This window comes from Ricinus communis, chromosome 3, assembly GCF_019578655.1.
Source record: "Ricinus communis isolate WT05 ecotype wild-type chromosome 3, ASM1957865v1, whole genome shotgun sequence".
Lineage (NCBI taxonomy): Eukaryota > Viridiplantae > Streptophyta > Magnoliopsida > Malpighiales > Euphorbiaceae > Ricinus > Ricinus communis.
In genome coordinates, this window is record NC_063258.1 from 4,653,053 (window position 1) to 4,673,713 (window position 20,661).

At 30.1% G+C, this 20,661-nt stretch overlaps 2 protein-coding genes across 3 annotated transcripts; one reads left to right on the plus strand and one right to left on the minus strand.

Moving 5' to 3' along the window:
* The first annotated feature begins 2,100 nt into the window (after positions 1 to 2,100).
* Positions 2,101 to 7,607, plus strand: LOC8289121. Of its 2 annotated transcripts, none has more exons than XM_015724484.3 (3): positions 2,101 to 2,822; positions 3,138 to 3,232; positions 6,642 to 7,607. In XM_015724484.3, the coding sequence occupies exons 1-3, from the start codon at positions 2,365 to 2,367 to the stop codon at positions 7,475 to 7,477; spliced, it is 1,389 nt and encodes a 462-aa protein (XP_015579970.2). In that variant the 5' UTR covers positions 2,101 to 2,364; the 3' UTR covers positions 7,478 to 7,607. The 2 variants fall into 2 exon arrangements, with proteins under 2 accessions (XP_015579970.2, XP_048228115.1); XM_048372158.1 differs by lacking the exon at positions 2,101 to 2,822 and adding an exon at positions 4,126 to 4,237 and having other exon boundaries at positions 3,140 to 3,232.
* A 1,239-nt stretch (positions 7,608 to 8,846) lies between these two features.
* Positions 8,847 to 13,068, minus strand: LOC8289120. Its single transcript, XM_002527655.4, has 4 exons — positions 12,668 to 13,068; positions 12,076 to 12,569; positions 11,842 to 11,924; positions 8,847 to 9,769 (listed from the first exon to the last, which is right to left on the minus strand). The coding sequence occupies exons 2-4, from the start codon at positions 12,561 to 12,563 to the stop codon at positions 8,934 to 8,936; spliced, it is 1,407 nt and encodes a 468-aa protein (XP_002527701.1). The 5' UTR covers positions 12,564 to 12,569; positions 12,668 to 13,068; the 3' UTR covers positions 8,847 to 8,933.
* Positions 13,069 to 20,661: the final 7,593 nt, after the last annotated feature.

Below are 20,661 nucleotides of genomic sequence, written 5' to 3' on the forward strand. Positions count from 1 at the left end.
GATCCCTGGTGTGTTGTCCCATTACCACCAAACAAAAAACCCATAGGATGTAAATGGATATACAAAATCAAGTATAACTGTGATGGAACTCTTGAGAGATACAAAGCCAGACTAGTAGCCAGAGGATTCACTCAAACCTACGGAGTCGATTATCAAGAAACTTTCGCTCTCGTTGTAAAAATGAATACTGTCAGAATTCTCCTATCAATAGCCACCAACCAGGGATGGAATCTATTTTAAATGGACGTTAAAAATACATTTCTACAAGAAAACTTGGAAGAAGAAGTCTACATGACTCTACCACTTGGACATGAATCGACATCGGACACTTCTCTGGTATGTAAGCTAAAAAAGGCAATCTATAGACTGAAATAATCTCCAAGAGCATGGTATGCCAAACTAAGCCTCTTCCTCTTAAATATTAACTTCAATAAATGTACATTAGATTCTTCCATGTTTGTCAAACACACTCACACACACACCATTATTGTTCTTGTATATGTCAATGACATTATAATAACAGGAAATGACGATCAAGAGATAGAAGAAGTCAAACAAAGCCTAAAAAGAGAATTTGACATCAATGACCTTGGTCAACTATCATACTTTCTAGGCATATAAATGGCAAAGTCAAACAAGGGATTATTTCTATCACAAAGAAAGTATATTTTTGATCTATTGAAGGAAACGGGGAAACTAGGAGCAAAACTTGCCAACACCCCAATGGAAACCAAAGTCAAACTCAATCTAGAGGATGGTGAACCATTAACCAACATAGGGCAATATCAGCACTTAGTAGGAAAATTGATCTACTTAACAGTTACTAGGTCTGACATTGCATATGCAGTAAGTATGGTAAGCCAGTTCATGCATGCTCCTCACACTAGTCACTTGGAAGCCATAGACAGGATACTTAGGTATCTCAATGGAACCCTAGGTCAAGGAATCTGGATGAAGAAAAATAATTGTAACACTATAGTTGGTTTTTCTGATGCAGATTGGGCAGGAAGCTGTGATAGAAAATCAACTACAGGATTTTGCACCTTTGTAGGAGGAAACATAGTGACATGGAAAAGCAAAAAATAAAATGTGGTTGCAAGATCAAGCGCAGAAGCCGAATATCGAGCCATGGTATCTACGGCTAGCGAGCTCATTTGGATCAAACAAGTTCTTCAAGACATAAAAATCGAAAATGACGGACCCATGAAAATGTATTGTGATAATTAAGCTACTCGCCACATCGCATCAAACCTAGTGTTTCACGAACAAGCCAAGCACATTGAAGTTGATTGTCATTTCATCAGAGAAAAAATACAAAAAGGAGAGATCGAGACACCATATGTCAGAAGTCAAGATCAACTAGTAGACATATTTACAAAGGCACTTGACAGACTAAATCATCAAACAATCATCGGCAAGATGGATTTTATAAACTTATACGAACCCAGCTTGAGTGGGAGTATTGAAGAAGAAATACGGAGTAGCGACTCCAGAAGAAGGAGTCTCAGAGACTGTACAAGCAGGAAAACTTGTACAGGCTTCTCATCACAGACTCCCAGGAAAGGGAGCAACCTTTCCTGCAAAGAAAGAAAGGTCACTTCAACCTTATCTAAAGAAGAATTAGACGTTGATATAGAAGTAGGCAACCGTTAAAATAGAAGTAGGCATCCGTTATTCATAATGTATATATATGATCAACATCTCATTGTAAAGATTAGAATACTCATCATCACATAAAAGCAATCCATCATTGAATACTATTTTTCACAAAATCTTTATTTTGTATGGAAACGTGTTATTTGGGTGATATCCATATCCTTTATATTTTTAATAAGAAACAACTTGCTTATGTATTTATAAAATGTATTTATAAAAGGGTAAGCAATGTGCGTTTTAAATGTATAAGAGCCAATATGGGCGTTCAAGCCTGCTCAGATTGAAGGGGTAACAGGAGATGTGATATAGCATTTATAATTATATTGATGTGTATGGCTATTTGTGTAATTTGCATCTATTTCAATAGAAGTATGGTTTTATTTGTTAAGAAAGTTAGAAATATAATCTATTTGACCTCTTGATACAAGTCCATGGGAAAATTGACCCTTTCTCCAAATATATTCGGTAGCAAGCTTCAGAGAAATTTGTACCAAGACTTTCAAAAATGGGCATTGACTAAAGAAGCTTGAGCTTTAAAATGATAACTTGATCGTTGCGGATTATTCGGGTTTTGTTAGTTAGAAAAACAGAAGTCTTAAAGTGAATTAATTTTGGATGACTAATGATGGCGATGGAGGTTGATCTTTAATGGGTTTGATTTTGCGTTCTTACTTACTGTGGTGATTTTACTGTTTTTAATTTCCAGACATGGCTTCAAAAACCATCAAAGTTTTTATTAGTTTTAGAGGCCTAAATTGTCGCCATGGCATTCTGAGCCATCTTTGTGCCGAATTGAACAGACATAATCTTATTATCTTAGTTGACGAGGGTTTCAAAAGAGGAAATTATATTGACTCAGAGATAGAAAGATCGATTGAACAATCGAAAATTTCGATAGCAATAATATCCGAGGATTATGCTAATTCTGTTGCTTGCTTGGATGAGCTAGTAATGATGCTTCAACGTCTGGAAACTGAGGGAAATGCGTATATGCTTCTGCCGGTTTATTACCACGTGACAGAGGAGGAAGTAAAAACACAGACCGGGAGCTTTGCTAAAGCATTAGTTGAAATGGGAAAAATTTTTGCGGCCCAGCGAGTTAAAAAGTGGAGGACGGCACTGACAAAAGTTGCTGATCTAAATGGGCGTGTCGTTCTTCCCAACGAGTAACTTCTTTTTCCCCCTTGAATGTTTATTTTAATTTTTTTGCCTTTCGTCGCGACGTATACCTAAAAGTACAATTCCCTGTGTGATGAGGGAAATATACAATTACCTTAATTGATAACCCCAGTTGTGATATTATTGTGTCAGTTTTACCTGTTAGTTAAATATCTTGTCATTATTAGAATGCTTTTTCTTCAAGATAATACGTACTTCAAAATAGAAAACAGTCACAAAACAAAAATAATACAGTTCCTTTTGAACTTTACTATAATTTTTTTGAAAGGAGCTTACTATATTTCGTCCTTCACTTTCGACAGACCTGAAAACACTGTCTGTTGTCTCATTGCTGAAGATGTTTTGAGTCATGTAGACTGGCTTAACAGTGAAGAGTATCGTACCAGGTATGAAGCAGGTAAACCATATGTTAGTTCCTTAATCATCTTTGATTTGCCTTATGAGGATTTTGGAAATGTATGGTAAAGAGAAGTCAACCATATTAAAGTATCTTATGACCGAGTTTGTAGCCAATTGATGAACATAGCATTATTAGTAAGATACATGTTTTCTACAGATGCTATTGGGTAACTAACATTTTTCCCCCAGGGCATGAATCAGACCCTATTCTGTAAGTGTCTCATAATACTCGTTTTGAATGTCTAAAATGCGATAATTTAATTTAGTTTAATTCTATTTGATCAATTCTCATGTCTGCAAATTTATAATTCCTACAGTTCAATTCATTCAACTTTAGGAAACAAAAGAGAAAAGAATTTTGAAAGAAAGAAATTCAATTGACATGATCTTACAAGAATTCGTTTCAGGTGAATTGGAACTCCTGCACATGATTTAATCCAAACAAGGCCTAAGTAACCACCAAATGAAAATCACCATAGATAAGCATTTATTGATACTTGAAATATCTATTGAGATTCAAAGCATCATTTTGTTGTGGCCCAAGTTCATAACTAATGTTTGGATAGTGAGAAAATAGAGGAAAAGAGGCAGAGAGAAGATGGTAGAGAGATAAAGAGATATCAATTAATTTGTAATGATCTTTACAACTCATACGGATATTTATACGCAATTAGTTACAACTACTTAATTTCTTGTGTCATGACATTCTTTTTTATTTTCAGATGCAATAGAGCAAATTGTTCTGGAACAATCTCAAATCCTACGAGGCTGTGGTTATAGTGCTGCTAATATTCGTAAAATTATCTAGTGTTGCTAATATTCGTAAAATTATCTGTTTTCCGCGCATAAATTAGAGTTATGTAATTACTGCTGCTTGTATCTTTTTATTAGGATGTCAAGACTGCCCCTGCTTGTGTGGTTCTCTCAATATATGCATTTGACTGTTTTTGCATGACTAGAAGGAATGAGCTTTTCTTTGAGAAGAACTTTAGAGTCTTTCAAGGTACAGCAAAATTTTATTGCTTTTGCACCAACATATCATAAGAGGTATATCAACCTACTAGAATTTGATCAATGGATCTGGCAATTGTATGTTGTTAATTGTTTACTGTCTGCCAAAAAGTACTTGTACTTCCTTTTTTCTTTTAGCCAACTATAAATAAGTCCATACTTCTTAGTCACAGCATGTTGATTCCTACCAACATAGATTATTGGTAGTGTCACTTTGGGATTAATGATCATTTCATATTTAAGCTTTTCTCCTAGTGTGATAGAGTAGATATCTCTCTCCTATGATGGTGGAGTGAACTTGAATTATTTTTTTGTTTCATGGTCGAAATCTGCAAAAGTAGGATTGATCTTCAATTTTATATATTTACACATAAAAAAAGCTGCGAATAATAGAGCTGATTGTTGGAATTCTGGGAAAAACAGAGATTAGCGAACTGGAGAAGTTTTAAACTGCTAATTTGGTGATTAAGGCTTGGAAGATAGATTGAATTGTATGTAGGAGCAGAGGAGAACAAAAAGTATGAGCACTCAAACCAAATTGTTCAGAAATAATGTCTCTTAGGAGCTTCTAGTAGCAAATCTTTACTTTCCTCTTGTGATTTTGCTGTTGCAACTGGTATCTTGTTTCATCTTAATGTTTCTCTATGGTGTTTAGTTGCTGATTTTTGGCTTTTCTGGCTCCTTTATATGCTCTCTAGGCCTTCATAGTTGATTTTTAGAAACTTCTTCCTGTCTTAGAGTGATGTGACATGTTGGTCACATGTTTATAAATGACATGCTCACATGGTTCAAATGCTCAAGCACTTGTTTGCAACATGGGGGATGATGGGAAGGCTGATTGGGAAATTTATTAGATTTTAAAAATCTGATTTCTCAAGAGATGATTTCTGGTTGTTGCAAGAATTCTGGTTTCTTAGAAATTCTGGTCTCTTAACAATTCTGGTCTCTTAACACTTTAGGAATATGTTATGCTAACATCTTTAGAGGTCTTTTATTTAATTTATTATTATCGAGTATTGTTCTAAATCCTTGTTGGGATAGGAAAATGTGTTTAATTATAGAATCCTTTTAAGGATTAGGAGTATAAAAGTCTTCAGATTTAGGATTACTCACTCCTATAAGTTTCTTCTATTTTCTTTCCTATTCCTCTATTTCAAATCTGAATTTTTGTAAAATCAGATTTTGGAATTTAATTTAAAAACCTTTATTTTCTGTAATAATCAATGTCGAACAGGTTATCTAAATCTGTCCTATATCATAGAGGATGTTCTTGACTCTATGAAAACTAGATGGTAATTTAGAATGTCTCAAACAACCCCAATACCTAATTTCTAATCATAAATTTGATTTTCTTAAATCATTAATGCTATTTCTGTTGTTTATTCTTGTTGACTGTATTAAAGCAGAAGGCAACTGACATTAATGCCAGACCTGTTATGAAAAATTGGTTATGATGACTTTGTGAAACTTTTCGAACAGTTATTTATTTTAAATAAATATCCTCATGAAATGAGCTTTAAAGAATCATAATGTGGGATTCATGGGATAGGACATAAGTAGATGGTTAGTGCACAGAGAGTCTAATCCATCTTATTAGCTTTGTTATCAAAACCCATGCCTCACTGAATTCTGATAAATTATGAGAGAAAGCATACTGGTCGATAGTTGAACATAGATGTTAGTATATGATACAAGCAGATACCATAAAATTACACAAGGAGAAATTGCCTCACGGTCACAATTCCCACAAATTCCTATAACACTACTGAAAATGTGTGTTGAGTTCATATTTCTTATTTTGCGCTTTTGTTGTTTTACTTAGTTTACTAAATAAATCCTTCAACATATGTGAAATTTGATATAGTAAAGTATAGAGAAACTGCACTGTTTCATCTTGCTATTGCTGGCGTATAAAAGATCAACATGTTCTCTATTTGTTACTTGATTGAATACCATAAAAAGAACAAAGGAAAAAGAGGAAGTCCATGACATGGTTATAATGCTTTGTTGATGTGTAGTTAATTATTCTCAGAGACCAACAATATCATGGATGACATATGTGAATTAACAACTTTCTAGGAGAAGCACACAACTTATATTACAAGTATTTTCTGGAAATGGGATTGGGTAACTAACATTCTTCCTCAGAGATGAAAGAACTCCTAGATGTTGATTTGGGTCATGAAATAGTTTTCCTCTCTCTCTCTCTCTCTCTCTCTCTGTTTGTGTGTGTGTGAAACATTATATTTAATATAATGTCAACAAATTAAGTCAGCAACTCTACCTTTTTCTATTTAATACTTCGTTTTTGCAGGTGTTCTGCAATGCTTGTCACTACATTGATAACAACTTGAACACTTGGATATCTAACGCGTGTCATTATATATTCTTTTCAGTAACTTCATCAGAGAAGTCATCTGGAATTGAGGCATCTATAGAGTGCTCTAAGAAATTGATAGAACTTGGCAGTAAAGGCACTATTGAATGTCTTGCACTGAAAGGAAATAGGAATGAAGGTGGGTGCATTAAAATTGAAGGTTTTGAAAGCCAAATTTCTCCTCCTCCAAATTCTAACTTCAGGGGTTCACTTGAGAAGCTAATCAGTGGAGAAGCAAACAATTGCAAGAGTGATGACTCCAGACGTAAGAATAGAGGTAGCATACTAGTATCCTCATCTAAACAGGGGTCATTTAACAAATCAATTCTTAAAGCACTGCAGGAACATCAAGCTTTCTTCTCTCAAGATCTTGAATTCGGTAGTCAAAACTTGGGGGATTTGAGTAATAGTTTTCAGATTGTAAAGGGCTTGACTGAAGATGATGGAATTAACATAGTGGAAAAGCGCCAACTATCGATTCTTGAATCTGAATCAGCTGCAGTTATAGAGCAAATTCGTAGCTTTGCTAAAGGAAGGAAGGAAGTCGAGTTAGAGATCCAGAAATTAGATCAAGGAAAGAAAGAAATGGAAAAGTGTTATAGGATGATGGAAAGCCACGGGGAATATCTTAAGTCGGAAATGACTCCTGCAAAAATTCAGGAATTCTACCGTTCGATTGAGTTTTTGAAGTCAATTTTTGTTGAACCTGAAAACTCTAGAGATGTCAAGTTGCATGAGCAAAAGGTCCGGTTAGAAGAGTTAGAGCAGCAGGGACGGCAAGGCCTGCACAGTCTCCAGCAATTTATTAATGGTCTCATCTATAAGTTTCAGGAACTTGCAGGAAGGGATTGCTAGACCTCCACAAGTTTTCCCTTTGCAAAGATGTGCTTGCGATGCTCTATTCTTAAGCAATTTTTATTTTGAACTTGTTTTTCATGCACCCACATGTCTCTCTATATCTATAAATTCAAGATTTTTTTTAAAATTTTTAAATTTTTGTTACTTCTAGTTTTGAAAAGAAAAGTAGATAAATTGATTTTTTTTTTTTAAAAAAAAAAAAAAACCAGATTTGACAACAGTTTATAAAAATTTTAAAAAAATCAATTAATTAAGTATAAGCTTTTTTTTTTTTTTTTCCAACCAAAATGTATTTGGTCCACTAAAATGATTTTGATTTAATCAATCCTCTTATATGTAAATGGCCGCTGCTTGTAATGTTGATAAAATAGATACAAATCTTGTCCTTTGCATGCTCAATATATATTTCAAGATCACTGGGATAAACATAGAAAAAAAAAAGAATATTAAATAAATAAACAAGTTATTAAATAAACCATAAATATTTATATTTTTACGGCTAATTTTTGATACTATTGCGATATTAGAGTATTTTTAATGCATTTTATATATATCAAATTTTTTATTTTAAAATTTCTGTCATAAAATAACATTTTAATGTATTTTTTATTTTTTAAATATATAATATATAGTCAATTTAATTTTCTACATATGGAAAGTCAAATTTCACTCTCTATTTTATATTTAATAAATGCACTATAAATTTCTATGTATGTATTTAATTTAATTGATATTTTTTTATTGATAAAAATTAAAAAAAAAAAGGAAATGAAAACTATTAATGTTTATAAGAATAAAAGTATAATATAGAATAAAATATAAAAAGCATATTGAATTTAAATAGAATATTTTATTCTTTGTGTGAATATTTTTTAAAATATTCTTTATTATAAAAATTATGTTATTTAAAATAAAAAACACAATTGAAAATGCTCTTATTTCTACACTCAACCTGCTTCTTTGAAGTGCTACCAATTGATAGAGCAGTGAATGCCTTATCAAGTTTTGGTAGGACAAAATTGGATTTTTCCAAATACTACTCTTGGTTAATAAAAGAATTTAGTCAATTCTCCCTCCAAAATTAATTGTCTTTCCCATTTTCCAGTAGAGTAAAGATGGCAAATGGATAAATTTGGTGAGTGTAGGTGGAGCACTAGTAGTGTAGTTTAAACTATCCATTTATCTATATAATCTATTTAAGATTTATATAATATCCAAATTTATACACCTCATATAGATTTCTATTCATTTATTTATTTAATTGTTGTTAATTTAATTATTATTTTTTAAAAAATATTTTTATTATTTATATTATTGTAATTAGGCCAAAGTTTTTAAAGGAAAAAAGTCATTTAATCGAGGCATCTTGCGCATGAAAAAGTAATTTATAATAAAAATTGTCAAGAATAAGGTACCGGAAACACAACTTTGCAAATGGAAAACTTGTGGACGACTAGCAATCTCTTCCTGCAAGTTCGTGAAACTTGGAGATGAGACCATCAATAAATTGCTGGAGACTCCGGAGGCGTTGCCGTCCCTGTTGCTCTAACTCTTCTAACTGGACCTTCTGCTCATGCAACTTGGCATCTCTAGAGTTTTCAAGTTCAACAAAGCTCGACTTCAATAACTCGAGCGAATGATAGAGTTCCTGGCTCTTTGCAGCACTCATTTCTGGCTTAAGATATTCCCTGTGGCTATCCATCATCCTATAACACTTTTCCATTTCTTCCTTTTGTCCATCCAATTTCTGGATCTCTAACTCGACTTCCTTCCTTCCTTTAGCAAAGCTACGAATTTGCTCTATAACTGCAGCTGATTCAAATTCGAGGACCGACAGTTGGCTCTTTTCCACTATGTTAATTCCATCATCTTCAGTCAAGCCCTTTAAAATTTGGAAACTATTACTCAAATCCCCCAAGTTTTGACTACCCAACTCAAGATCTTGAGAGAAGAAAGCTTGATGTTCCAGCAATGCTTTAAGAACTGATTTGTTAAATGACCCAAGTTTAGAGGAGGATATTATTAAGCTACCACTATTCTTAAGTCTGGAATCATCACTCTTGCAATTGTTTGCTTCTCCACTAATTAGCTTCTCAAGTGAACCCCTAAAGGCAAGATTCGGAGGAGGAGATATTTGGCTTTCAAAACATTCAATTTCAATGCACTTACCTTCGTCCCTATTTCCTTTTAGTGCAAGACATTCACTAGTGCCTTTACTTCCAAGTTTAATCAGTTTCTTCGAACACTCTACAGATGCCTCAACTCCAAGTGACTTCTCTGATGAAGTTACTGAAAAGAAAATATATGTGTCAGGTATCCAAGTGTACAAATTGTTATCAATGGTAGTGAAAGGCACGGCAGAAAACCTACATAGACTGAGTATTAAATAAAAACATAAAGTTGCTGATTTAAACATAATGATTGACACACACACAGAGAGAGAGAGAGAGAGAGAGAGAGAGAGAGGAAACTACTTCATTACACAAAATCAACATCTAGGTGTTCTTTTCATCTTTGAGGAAGGAGATTAGGTATCCAATCGCATTTCCAGAAAATAATTGTAATATTATTATGTGCTTCTGCCTGAATTTTGTTAATTCAAATATGTCACACATGATATTGTTGGTTACAATGAATCAATTGACCAAACATCACCAAACGTTATAACCATGTCATGAACTTCTTTTTTCTTTCTTTGTTCTTTTTATAGTATGCAATCACAAAATAAATAGAAAGCATGTTGATCTTTTGCATGCCAACATTAGCATGATGAGACAGTGCAGTTTCTCCATACTTTACTGCATCAAAGTTCACATATGTTAAAGAACTTATTTAGTAAACTAAGTACAATAATAATAGCAAACAATCTAAGTTATTTCTTTTGTTGGAATGTTGCTGGACTTTACACTTTCTGGATCTTTAAAGCTCATTTCACTGAGGACATTTATTTAAAATTATCATGTTTGAAAAGATTCACAAAGTAATTATAACCAATTTTCTCATAACAGGTCCAGCATTGATGTTAATTGCCTTCTGCTTTGCTGCAGTCAACAAGAAACAGCAGAAACAGCATTAAGAATTTAAGAAGTTCAGAATTATGGTTGTTATTTGAGGCATTATTAAGTACTTTCTAGTCTTTATGAAGAATACCATCCTCTATCTTAGGTAGAAGGTTCTAAACATCAAATATGAAGGCCAGGAGAGCATATAAAGGAGGCAGACAAACCAAATCAGCAACTAAAGAAGAATAACATTTAAGAGGAAGCAAATAGCAGTTACAGCAGCAATAATTGCAAGGGGAAGAAAAACCTTTGCTGCTAGAAGCTCCTAAGAAAACATTGTGAGTAAACTGGTTGGTTTGAATGCTTATGTTTCTTGTCCCTTCTCTGCTACTGGAGCATGTGAGATTCAGTTCCTATCCACCTTCCAAGTATTAATCATCAATTTAGCAGTTCAAAATTTCTGGAGCAAATCCTAGTTTCTGCTTTATCCAGATTCGCAACAATCATTTCTATCATTTTCAGCCTTAATTTACACTTAGATTATGCTAAAATTAAATAGTAGCCCAACTTTTTGAAAATTTCAACCCTGATATCCAATAAATATTCAAGTTCGCTCCTCCATTATAGGAGAGAGATATCTGACTGTGTCCTACATCAGACAAGGAAAAAAGCTTAAATAAAAAGTGATCAATAATCTTAAATGATGTTATAAATAATCTATGTTGGTGGGAATCAAGATTTTGTTACCTACTAAGGACTGATTTATAATTGGCTAAAGAAGAAGGTTTACAAGTTTAGTACTTTTGGGGCAGAGTAAATGTTTAGCAACATAACATGTGGTGTCTGAGAGATGAATGATGCTTGGCTACATTTATCTTAGAGTTTTGTTCTATTATAAATGCCAGATCTGTTGATCAAATTCTAGTAGGCCCACTAATGCCTCTTAATGATATACTGGTACAAAATAAAGCTACGCAAGCATGTTTGACCTTGAAAGACCCTAAAGATTCTTCTCAAAGGAAAGTGTGTTCCTTCTAGTCGAGCAAAATCAGTCAATTGCGTATATTCAGAACCGCACAAGCAGGCACACTCTTGACATCCTAATAAAGAGACATAATTTACGAACTAAAAATGTTTAGAATCAATGTAATAACAACAACAGCACGACTAGTTACAAGTTAGATTATGTATCTTAGGCTTTGTCAAAATTGTCTAGTTATAAAGCGGATGCTATTGAAGTACGAATTAATCTCTAAAGTAAGAATTAGTAACTATCATCAAATTGACTATAGATTGATAAGAGTTGATTCACTATACAACACATTACAAAAGTTCCAAAATACGTCATATGCTTCTTACCTGGAATAATTCCTTTAGCATAAAGCCAATCTACATGCTTTAAAACATCACCAATAATGAGAGTAACAAAGAAGGCTTCGGACCTGGAGAAGCAGAAAAACATGTCTCAAACAATAATAGGCCGGAATAGAACTGCCATAATGTATATTATTGTGATTTCAAATATCAAGTACATACAGCTCGCATAAACAGGCTACTAAATGAGGTACTAAAAACACCGAAGTCAAAAATTACTTGTTGGGCTCCAAAACACGTCCACCAATTCCCACCAACTCAGCAAGAGCTTTCCCCCACTTCTCTGCCATCTGCGCCCCATGTTTTTGTCTGAGATCAGCAAATAGCTTTGCAAAGTTTCCAATCTGTGTTTCCACGTCATCTGGACTCACTAAATAGAAAACCGGTAGAACCATATATGCTTCCCCCTTCTCTCTCTTTTCTTCGAGTATAATCAGGAGCTGATCTAAACAATCTTTAGTGGCATAAGCTTCGGAGATTATGACTATTGAAATCCACGAATCTTTTATTATTTTCTTGATTTCGCGGAAACGAACAACTCCTTTCCTAACTGTATCCTCATTAAAATATTCAATTTCTTTATGCAATTTCTTTCTTTCCCGATCTAATGCATCGCAGACGTAACTTGTGAACTTAAAGCGGGTGCTTGTCCTTTCATCGCTGACGTAGATAACAACACGGGAACGGGAAGAAGAATAAGAGGCCATCCATATCTGAGAGTATATTAGAGGCACAAATTTCAGATACAGAGTGTACATATATTTATGATCTTACTCAAACAAACAAAAACATATTAGAAGATAAAGCTTACACTGAACTAATCAAGACCAAAACCAAGGATAAAACAATATCAAAGCCCCAAAATTTAGATCCGACTAGTTGGACGGCAGTTTGCCGAGGCAAAGGGATCGGTGAAGTAAATGTCTCTCCATCTTTTTTCAGATGGTGTCTCCCCCTCTCCGATGTTGGAACATTGTCTCCCCTGGTCGTTTGACTCCTACGTGGCAAATACAACAAGTGTGAGTAAGGATTCTTCACTTAGGCGATCAAAAAGGAGAAAATTTGTTGGTGAAGAAGTTGTTCCTAATTTAAAGAAGCTTCAATTTAAAAAAAATGGAGAAATCTACGTTGACGAACATGTTTCTCCTCTTTTGAAGGTTTTTTTTTTTTAATTTGAATAGATATTTATGAGAAGATGTTATATACTTCTTTTATTTATGTGTTTTATTTTTATTTTTATTTTTTAAATATATTTAAAATATTTTTGAAAGATTCTACTAAAATATTTGAAATATTCAAATATGTCTGTTGTGGTTTTTGTATATTAGTATTATCTATATTATACTTTTTGATATACTTGTATTTTCATTTATAATATTAAGCTGTTAATAGATAACTTTTTATTAACTTTTGTGATTTTGTATTTTATTGATTTTGTAGATAGATTCTTTTAGTTTATTTATGAAGTTGACTTATTTTTTAAAAAATATATATTTAAAATAATAAAAAGATATAACAGATAAGTTAAGATTTTGTTATTCTTATATTGGATTTATAGTTCATTCATTTTGTGGTTGATTTGTTTAGTTTTATTTGAATTTTTGTTGGATATGAAAAAGATACTATTGATATACTAAAATGATGTAATATATCAGTTTACTGTTAAAACAGTTGAATCTCTTTTTGTTTTGATTTTTCTAGAGCAGGATATCTAAAGTTTACTCTTCAGATACTGCAAAAATACTATATGTTTGGATAGCATTAATGTGTTTTAGTTTTTTTTCATATAATATTATAGTTAAAGTATACTATTTTTTTATTTTAGTTTTATAGTATACTAATGATATATTGTTGTTTTCTTTTTTTATGTATTTTGTTAATATGTTTTTCTGTATTTGTATGTGATATACTAATAATATATTAATTATATACTTTATGTTGTTTTGTTGCAGAAGTGAGATTTCAAAACTAAACCAGAAGACTATTTTCATGTTAAAGTGGGAGTTCTTTTTTAAAAGAATATAATTAGTCACATTAGAGAAAATCTTTCAGAATGTCGGTTAGAGATGTTTAGAAAGATATGCTTTAGACATTTTTAAGATATGAAGTAATTGAAGCTTCAGCCTCAATTAATTCATTTTTTGTTATTGAGAAAGGTTCAATATGATAGAAATGATGAGCTTTGGATTGCATCAATAGAGTTAGATTGAGATTTTCTATTTTTGAATTTGTTATAGTTAGTGGATTGAAATGTATTAGTGTTTTAAAGAAGTAGGAGTTTGATAATTCTACCAATGGATTGTTAAAAGAATATTTTAAAGGAGTGAAGCAAATCAATAGATAATCTATTGAAGAATTTTTTTTTTAGTAAGAGATAAGAGAATGATAATATTGATGTGATAAAGATTGTTGTTTTATATTTTGTAGAAATATTTTTGTTGGCTGCCCCAAAGGAGAAAGTTGTTGAAATGCATCATATTAATATTATTGATAGTGATGCTTTTAATGATTATTCTTGGGGAATAGAAGCTTTTCATCTTCTAGTTCATTCTTTAAATCGGAAGAATGAATTTTTGGAAGAGAAAGGTGATGGTTTCTATTATAGAATATACAGTTGTCTAATTTTTGTTCAAGTGTGGTTTTATGAATGCTGTAAATATTCTTCTGGAAATCTTGTTGTTTTATGGAATTCAAGTACCATGTACATTAAATGGGAAGCTTCAATGTTTTCAATTTACAACTACCATGAGCAATCATTTTTTTCAACATCACCTAAAACGGTAATTTTTTTATTTTTTTAATATTTTTTTATTCTTCTTCTGATTTATATTTTTTATTAATTGTATTTTTTTTGTAATTATGTTTAAAAAAATGTTATTGTTTCGAGCGAGGAGAAAGAAAAATTGAATTTGGAAGATCTTTTCAATAAAAGAAAGGAGAAGCTTGATGAGGCTAATAATGATTTTAATGCTGCTGGTTCTGCCTCATTTGTTGGACCTTCTACTTTAACATACTCTTTCATGGTTGGAGTCTTGAGACATGTGGAAATTTTGTCAACTAATCAAGATAAATTGGCAAGCGAATCTTATGCTCACCAAATTACTATGGAAGTAAAGATTTTAGAAATTTCCAACTCATTATCTGATATTAAGTTGAAGTTACAAGATGGTTGTTATGGAGTTGGTACTTCAAGTTTTGATGGTATTTATTTTCAAATAAATCAACTGTCTAATTAGATATTTTAAATATATTTCTTGTATATCTTTTTTATCTTTGTTACTTTGAGTTATTAATATATTAAAAATATACCTATAGTATACCAGTTTAATTATGTTTGAATTTTTTTTATATTTTAATTTTATTATATACTTTTAGTATTTTAATTATGTTTTTTTTTTTTTGTTTTAGACTGGTGATGGACAGTTTAAAGATAAGAATGTAAGTGATTGTGTTGATGCTGGTGATGATGGAAAGAATTCAAAGGAAAAAGATAATTATAATACTACTGTACTATTTCTTTTAATAATTTTATATTTTAATGTTGTTATGTTTTGTTGTTGTTTTAATAAAAAAAATTATTTTTTTTTTACTTTGGACATAAGGTTTATGAATTCAGAAATACTGAAAGTCTTGGTAATATAATGGTGGTAGATGATGAAAAAGTTGACGAGATATGTAGTAATTTTTTTTTTTTTTTACATTAAAACATACATATGAGATGTTCATAATATATCTTTCATGTTTTCTTTTGTTTATATATAATTTACTTTTTGGTGGTATTACAGAGTTATTATTTTTATTTGCGCATCTTATGAAATATTTTTTTAATATGTTTTTAGAAAGTATAAAAAAGAAAACAAGATGATGTTGAGGACTTAAATCAAAATAATGATGATGATAATCATGAGGCAAAAGAAGATGATGATGGTGATGAAGAAGCAGAAGATAATGGTGATGAATATAAGAAAAAAGATGATGAGGATGGTGATGAACAAGCAAAAGATAATGATGGCAATGAAGAGGAGAAAAAGAATAATGATGATGATGATGATAATAAGGGAGATGTAGATGTTGAAGATGATGATGATAATAAGAGAGATGTAGATGTTGAAGATGATGATGAAGACAAAAAAGATAATGATGAAAAAAAAACATTCTGATGATGATGGCAAAGGACCTTATCAAGATAATATTATCTTGAATAAACGTAACGTTGGTATTGGAAATGTTGAAAAGAGTAGTGGCAGTGTTGATAAGGAAGATAGAAAGGAAATTAGAGGGGAAGGTGTTGTTCAATATACTGAAAAAACTAAAGCAAGTGGTGATGATGTTGATGATTATTCTTATTTTTATTTTCAGATATTTTTCATTAATTATTTGATATATTTTATTGATTTTTATTTTTTGTTGATGTATTGATATTTTATATTATTTAAATTTTTCAGAGTATTAGTCAAGATTTTAATAGTCAAAATTCTGAAAAAGGAAGAGCTCAGTCTAATTCATTTTTATTTTTTGATAATATTAATTTTTAATTTTTTTCAAAAGTTGACAATGTTGTTAATGCTGTACTTTAAATGAAGTCGCCAAAGGTGTTTTTTCACAAAAAAATATTAAAAATATACTTATAATATACTACTTTTTTTGTTATTAGTCTTTAATATAAAATGATATTGTTATGATATCATTAATATACTTTTTTTTTCTTTTCATTAGGAATTGATATGAAATAATACTATTATGATATCCTTAGTGTACTTTTTTCTTTTTATTAGAAATTCTTATGTAATGATATTGTTATGATATCTTTAATATATTTGTTTATTTTATTAGCAATTCATATGGAATAATAATGTTATGATATATTAAAGTTATTATGTTAGTTTTATTCTTAATTCTATTTTATTATTATAGGCTGGTGGATTTGAAATTCTAAATATTCCTCTTATTCAAGCTATTACTCATGTTCATCCAAAAAGGGATATTAAGCCTACTTTTCATTTGCAATCTCTCTTTTAAAATAAATTTGGTTTATCTGGAGAAATTGATTTTTCTAGAGCTGGAAAGAAAGTTATGAAGGGATTATATCCTTTTGACAATAATATTAGAGAAGGTCCAAGCTTTTTAGATCGAGAAGATTTTGATGTTTGGATTGATGAAGGATTGAATAAGAGGAATAAGTAATTTTTCTTTTTATAATTATATCTTTTTTATTCTTTTAAATTTTTTTATATTTATTTTGATTTTTTATTTATTGTAGGAAGAAAGTCTATATTGGATAGAGTAATGTGATTTGTCCTGGTTTTGATTTTGGTCGTAGTACTATTACTATAAAAAAGTAGTTTCATCAGTTGGTTAATTATGGTGAATTTATTTCAAGATCTGTAAGTTTTCTTATTTAGCTTTAATTTTTTTATTTTTTTGTACGTTTTATTATCTGTTAGATAAAAAAATACCAAAATGATATTGAGAATATACTATTTCTTATTTTATTTTTTATAATTAGTAATTTTATGTTTTTCAGCTTATTGATGTGATACTTTATTATTTGAAAAAAAAAAAGAGTACTTAAAATATTTAGAAGTAAATTTCACTATTATTGATGATTTCTTTGATCATCGCATTTTTTTGTTGTACTTCTCTACAAGAAAAAGAACGAATCATATGTTATTCTGTGAAGCATGTGATAGTAATTATATAAAAGGTTTTTAATATATTGCAATACTCTTTAGGTGGAAGTTGACCATGTATTGTTTCCTATTAATGTTAAAGCTGAGAGTCATTAGATTTTAGGACGATTAACTTTTAAAGAAAGGTGCATTTATGTCTATAACTCTAGGAGATCCGGTCTTCATGACAAGAAAGCAGTTGCAGTAATTGAGCCATATTCTATTTTGTTATCACAATTTTTTTTAATTCTCAGGTTTTTTGATACTTTCATTGTTTTCATGGTTGACAACTTGTCTTGTCAAACTTCAAGGTATGATTGTGTATTAGTTTTATTATTTTTTATTTATATTATTTTTTATATTTTTATAATTTTAACTAGTTGATCTTTTTTTTCAGTAATTATGGTATTTTTATTCTTGCTTTTGCTAAGCATTTTGCATCTGGTGTTGATATGTCTACTACAAGATTTAATGTTGATGATCTTTGTAGCCGATATGCTGTTGCTTTGTACAATTATGCAAGGTTCAAATAAGTTAATGGAGTAGTTAGAGAAAAGATTTAAAGTTAAAGAAGAAAAAGTAGTGAAAGATTAATGTTTTTAGCTTTGTATATTTGTTAGTTTTTATGAGTGTTTCATTTATATGACACTTATTATTAGAAATATGGTTATTTTGGTTGTTGGCAGGACATTATTATGATATTTGATATTTATTTTTTGTTTTGTTCATTCTGATATATAATTATTTATTTATTATCAAAAAAATTATAAGTATTTAGAAATATACTTTTACTATACCATATGTTTCTTTTGATTACAGTTATTTATCTTATACCATAATTTTAAGATATTCATAAAATACTCTTAATATATTTTTTCTCTAGTTAACTTGATATTTTGTAAACAATAAACATCCATTAAATTCAATTAGATTTAATAATAGATGATATCATTAATTAACTAATGTTGTAAAATCGAATAAAGAAACTGAAGAAAGAAAAAAGTTCTGACTTTTTTATTATTGTAGATTATATCATTTATATTTTATTGAAGGGAAATATATGGTTTAAGATACTTTTAAAATACCAATAAAATATTGGCAAGATACCTTTTTTATATGCTCAAAATAATTTTTTATAAGTTGATAATATTTATTTAAGTGTAATATATTTATAGAAGATATCATACATTTACTGATTATTAAAATTATAAAATTGAATAAAAAGTTTCAACAGTCCTCTTGTATTATAGTTATATATATATCATAAGCTACGATTAATATACAAAAAATATTCTTGTGGTATATTCCTAAGATATTGTTACTATATTGATATGATACTTTAATAATTTTTTTCTTTGTTTAACTTGATATCTTGTAATATGATAAACATTGATTTAAATCTATTTAATTTAGCAATAGAAAATATCATGAATTTACTTATATCGTAAAATGGAATAAAAAAGAATACAAAGAAAGAAGTTCTCATTTTTTCATTGTTCTACATTATTATGTACAATTAATGGTACTGATACCAGTTTTCTTTTATTAAAGATTTTCAAGATATTTTTAATATTCCAATAAGATATTTGTAATAAATCATTTTTATTTGCTTAAATTAATATGTTATAAATTTATAAACTTTGATTAAAGTCTAATAAAATTTAGAAAAAGTATCTTATGTTTATTGATTATCAAAAGTATAAAATTTAGGAAGAAGTTCCACGAGTGCTCTTAAAGTATGAAAGTATGAAAAATGACAATGAATAAATTATATATTTCTTAAAAAATCATTTTTCTTTTACTTTTTCTTTATTGGATTTCTACATGTCTTTCTATTATGTCTAAGTTGTCCATATTTTCCACAGTTGTTTTGCCTTATAATCTCCTATGATGCTTTTATTCTTCTTTTCTTTAGTCTACCAGATTTAATCCTTCCTTCTGGTGGTAGAACAATTTTATTTCTCATAGCTTCAGGTACATTCCATGTGCTTTCGTTTTTAATTAAAAAACCACTTGCTTCGTATGTAAAACATTATCTCTTTAGTATAATAATATGAACAATATTTATATGGATCCAAATTATATTTATTTATGATAGCTGATGCATGAGGACATGGGATCTCATCAATTTGAAATATGTTGCATTTACATGTTTTCTTTGCCATATCAACTTGAACTTTTGAGCCATTAGCTATCACATCATACACTTTGTCACTTGAAGGTTTTAGTTGCAAAATGTATATCCTTAAAAACTATTAATTAGATACTATAAAGATACTATTTAATCAGTATACTTTTAAATTATTTTAAATATAGTTTATTTCTATTTTTTTATAATAATATATTTAAAATATACTTGTGATATACTTTTAGTATATTTTATGATAGTATATATTTTTGAATCATACCTGTATTTTCATGGATAAGATATAGTTTTCACTTAACATTTCTTCTGCTCTTTTTGATAGCTTTGTGAATGAAGTCCTTGTAATATTTCTCTTTTGCCATGTCCAATCTTGAATTAGAGCTCGTAAGTACTCAAGTAGAGTTGTAATCGATAGTTCTCTAGCAGCTCTATTTGTTGCATTCAAAGATTCAGCTATGTTCGATGTCATTGTTGAATATCTATTGTTTGAGGAGTATGCTCTTGCCTATTTGTGATACTCAACCTGCATTAGATAAGGTTTGATACCTTTATGTATTCTTTTTAGTTCTTCTATGTGGTAGTTGAATTCCTTTATTGTGTATGACTTTGCTGCTGCATAAAAAGAGTCCTTGATTCTTTTCAAGTTTTCTTTGAATTTGTTTTTCAAATTGTACAACAGATAATACATGTAAACTCCATGAGCAACTTCTGGATATGTTTTTTTTTTATAGAAGCTTCATACTTTCATGCTCATCCGAAATTATGCACATGCTGCTTCTTGAACCAAAAGTTTTTTCCAGTTTAGAAAAAAATCATTCCATTTTTCTGAATCCATTATACATAATGCAAGAGGAAAGATTCTGCCACCTCCATCTTGTATTGCTGCTGAAAGTAGAGTACATCCATAAGTTGTCTTTAAGAAAATTCCATCTACCACAATTATTCGCCTGCAGTATTTCCATTCTTTATTCGATGCATCTAGAGCTATAT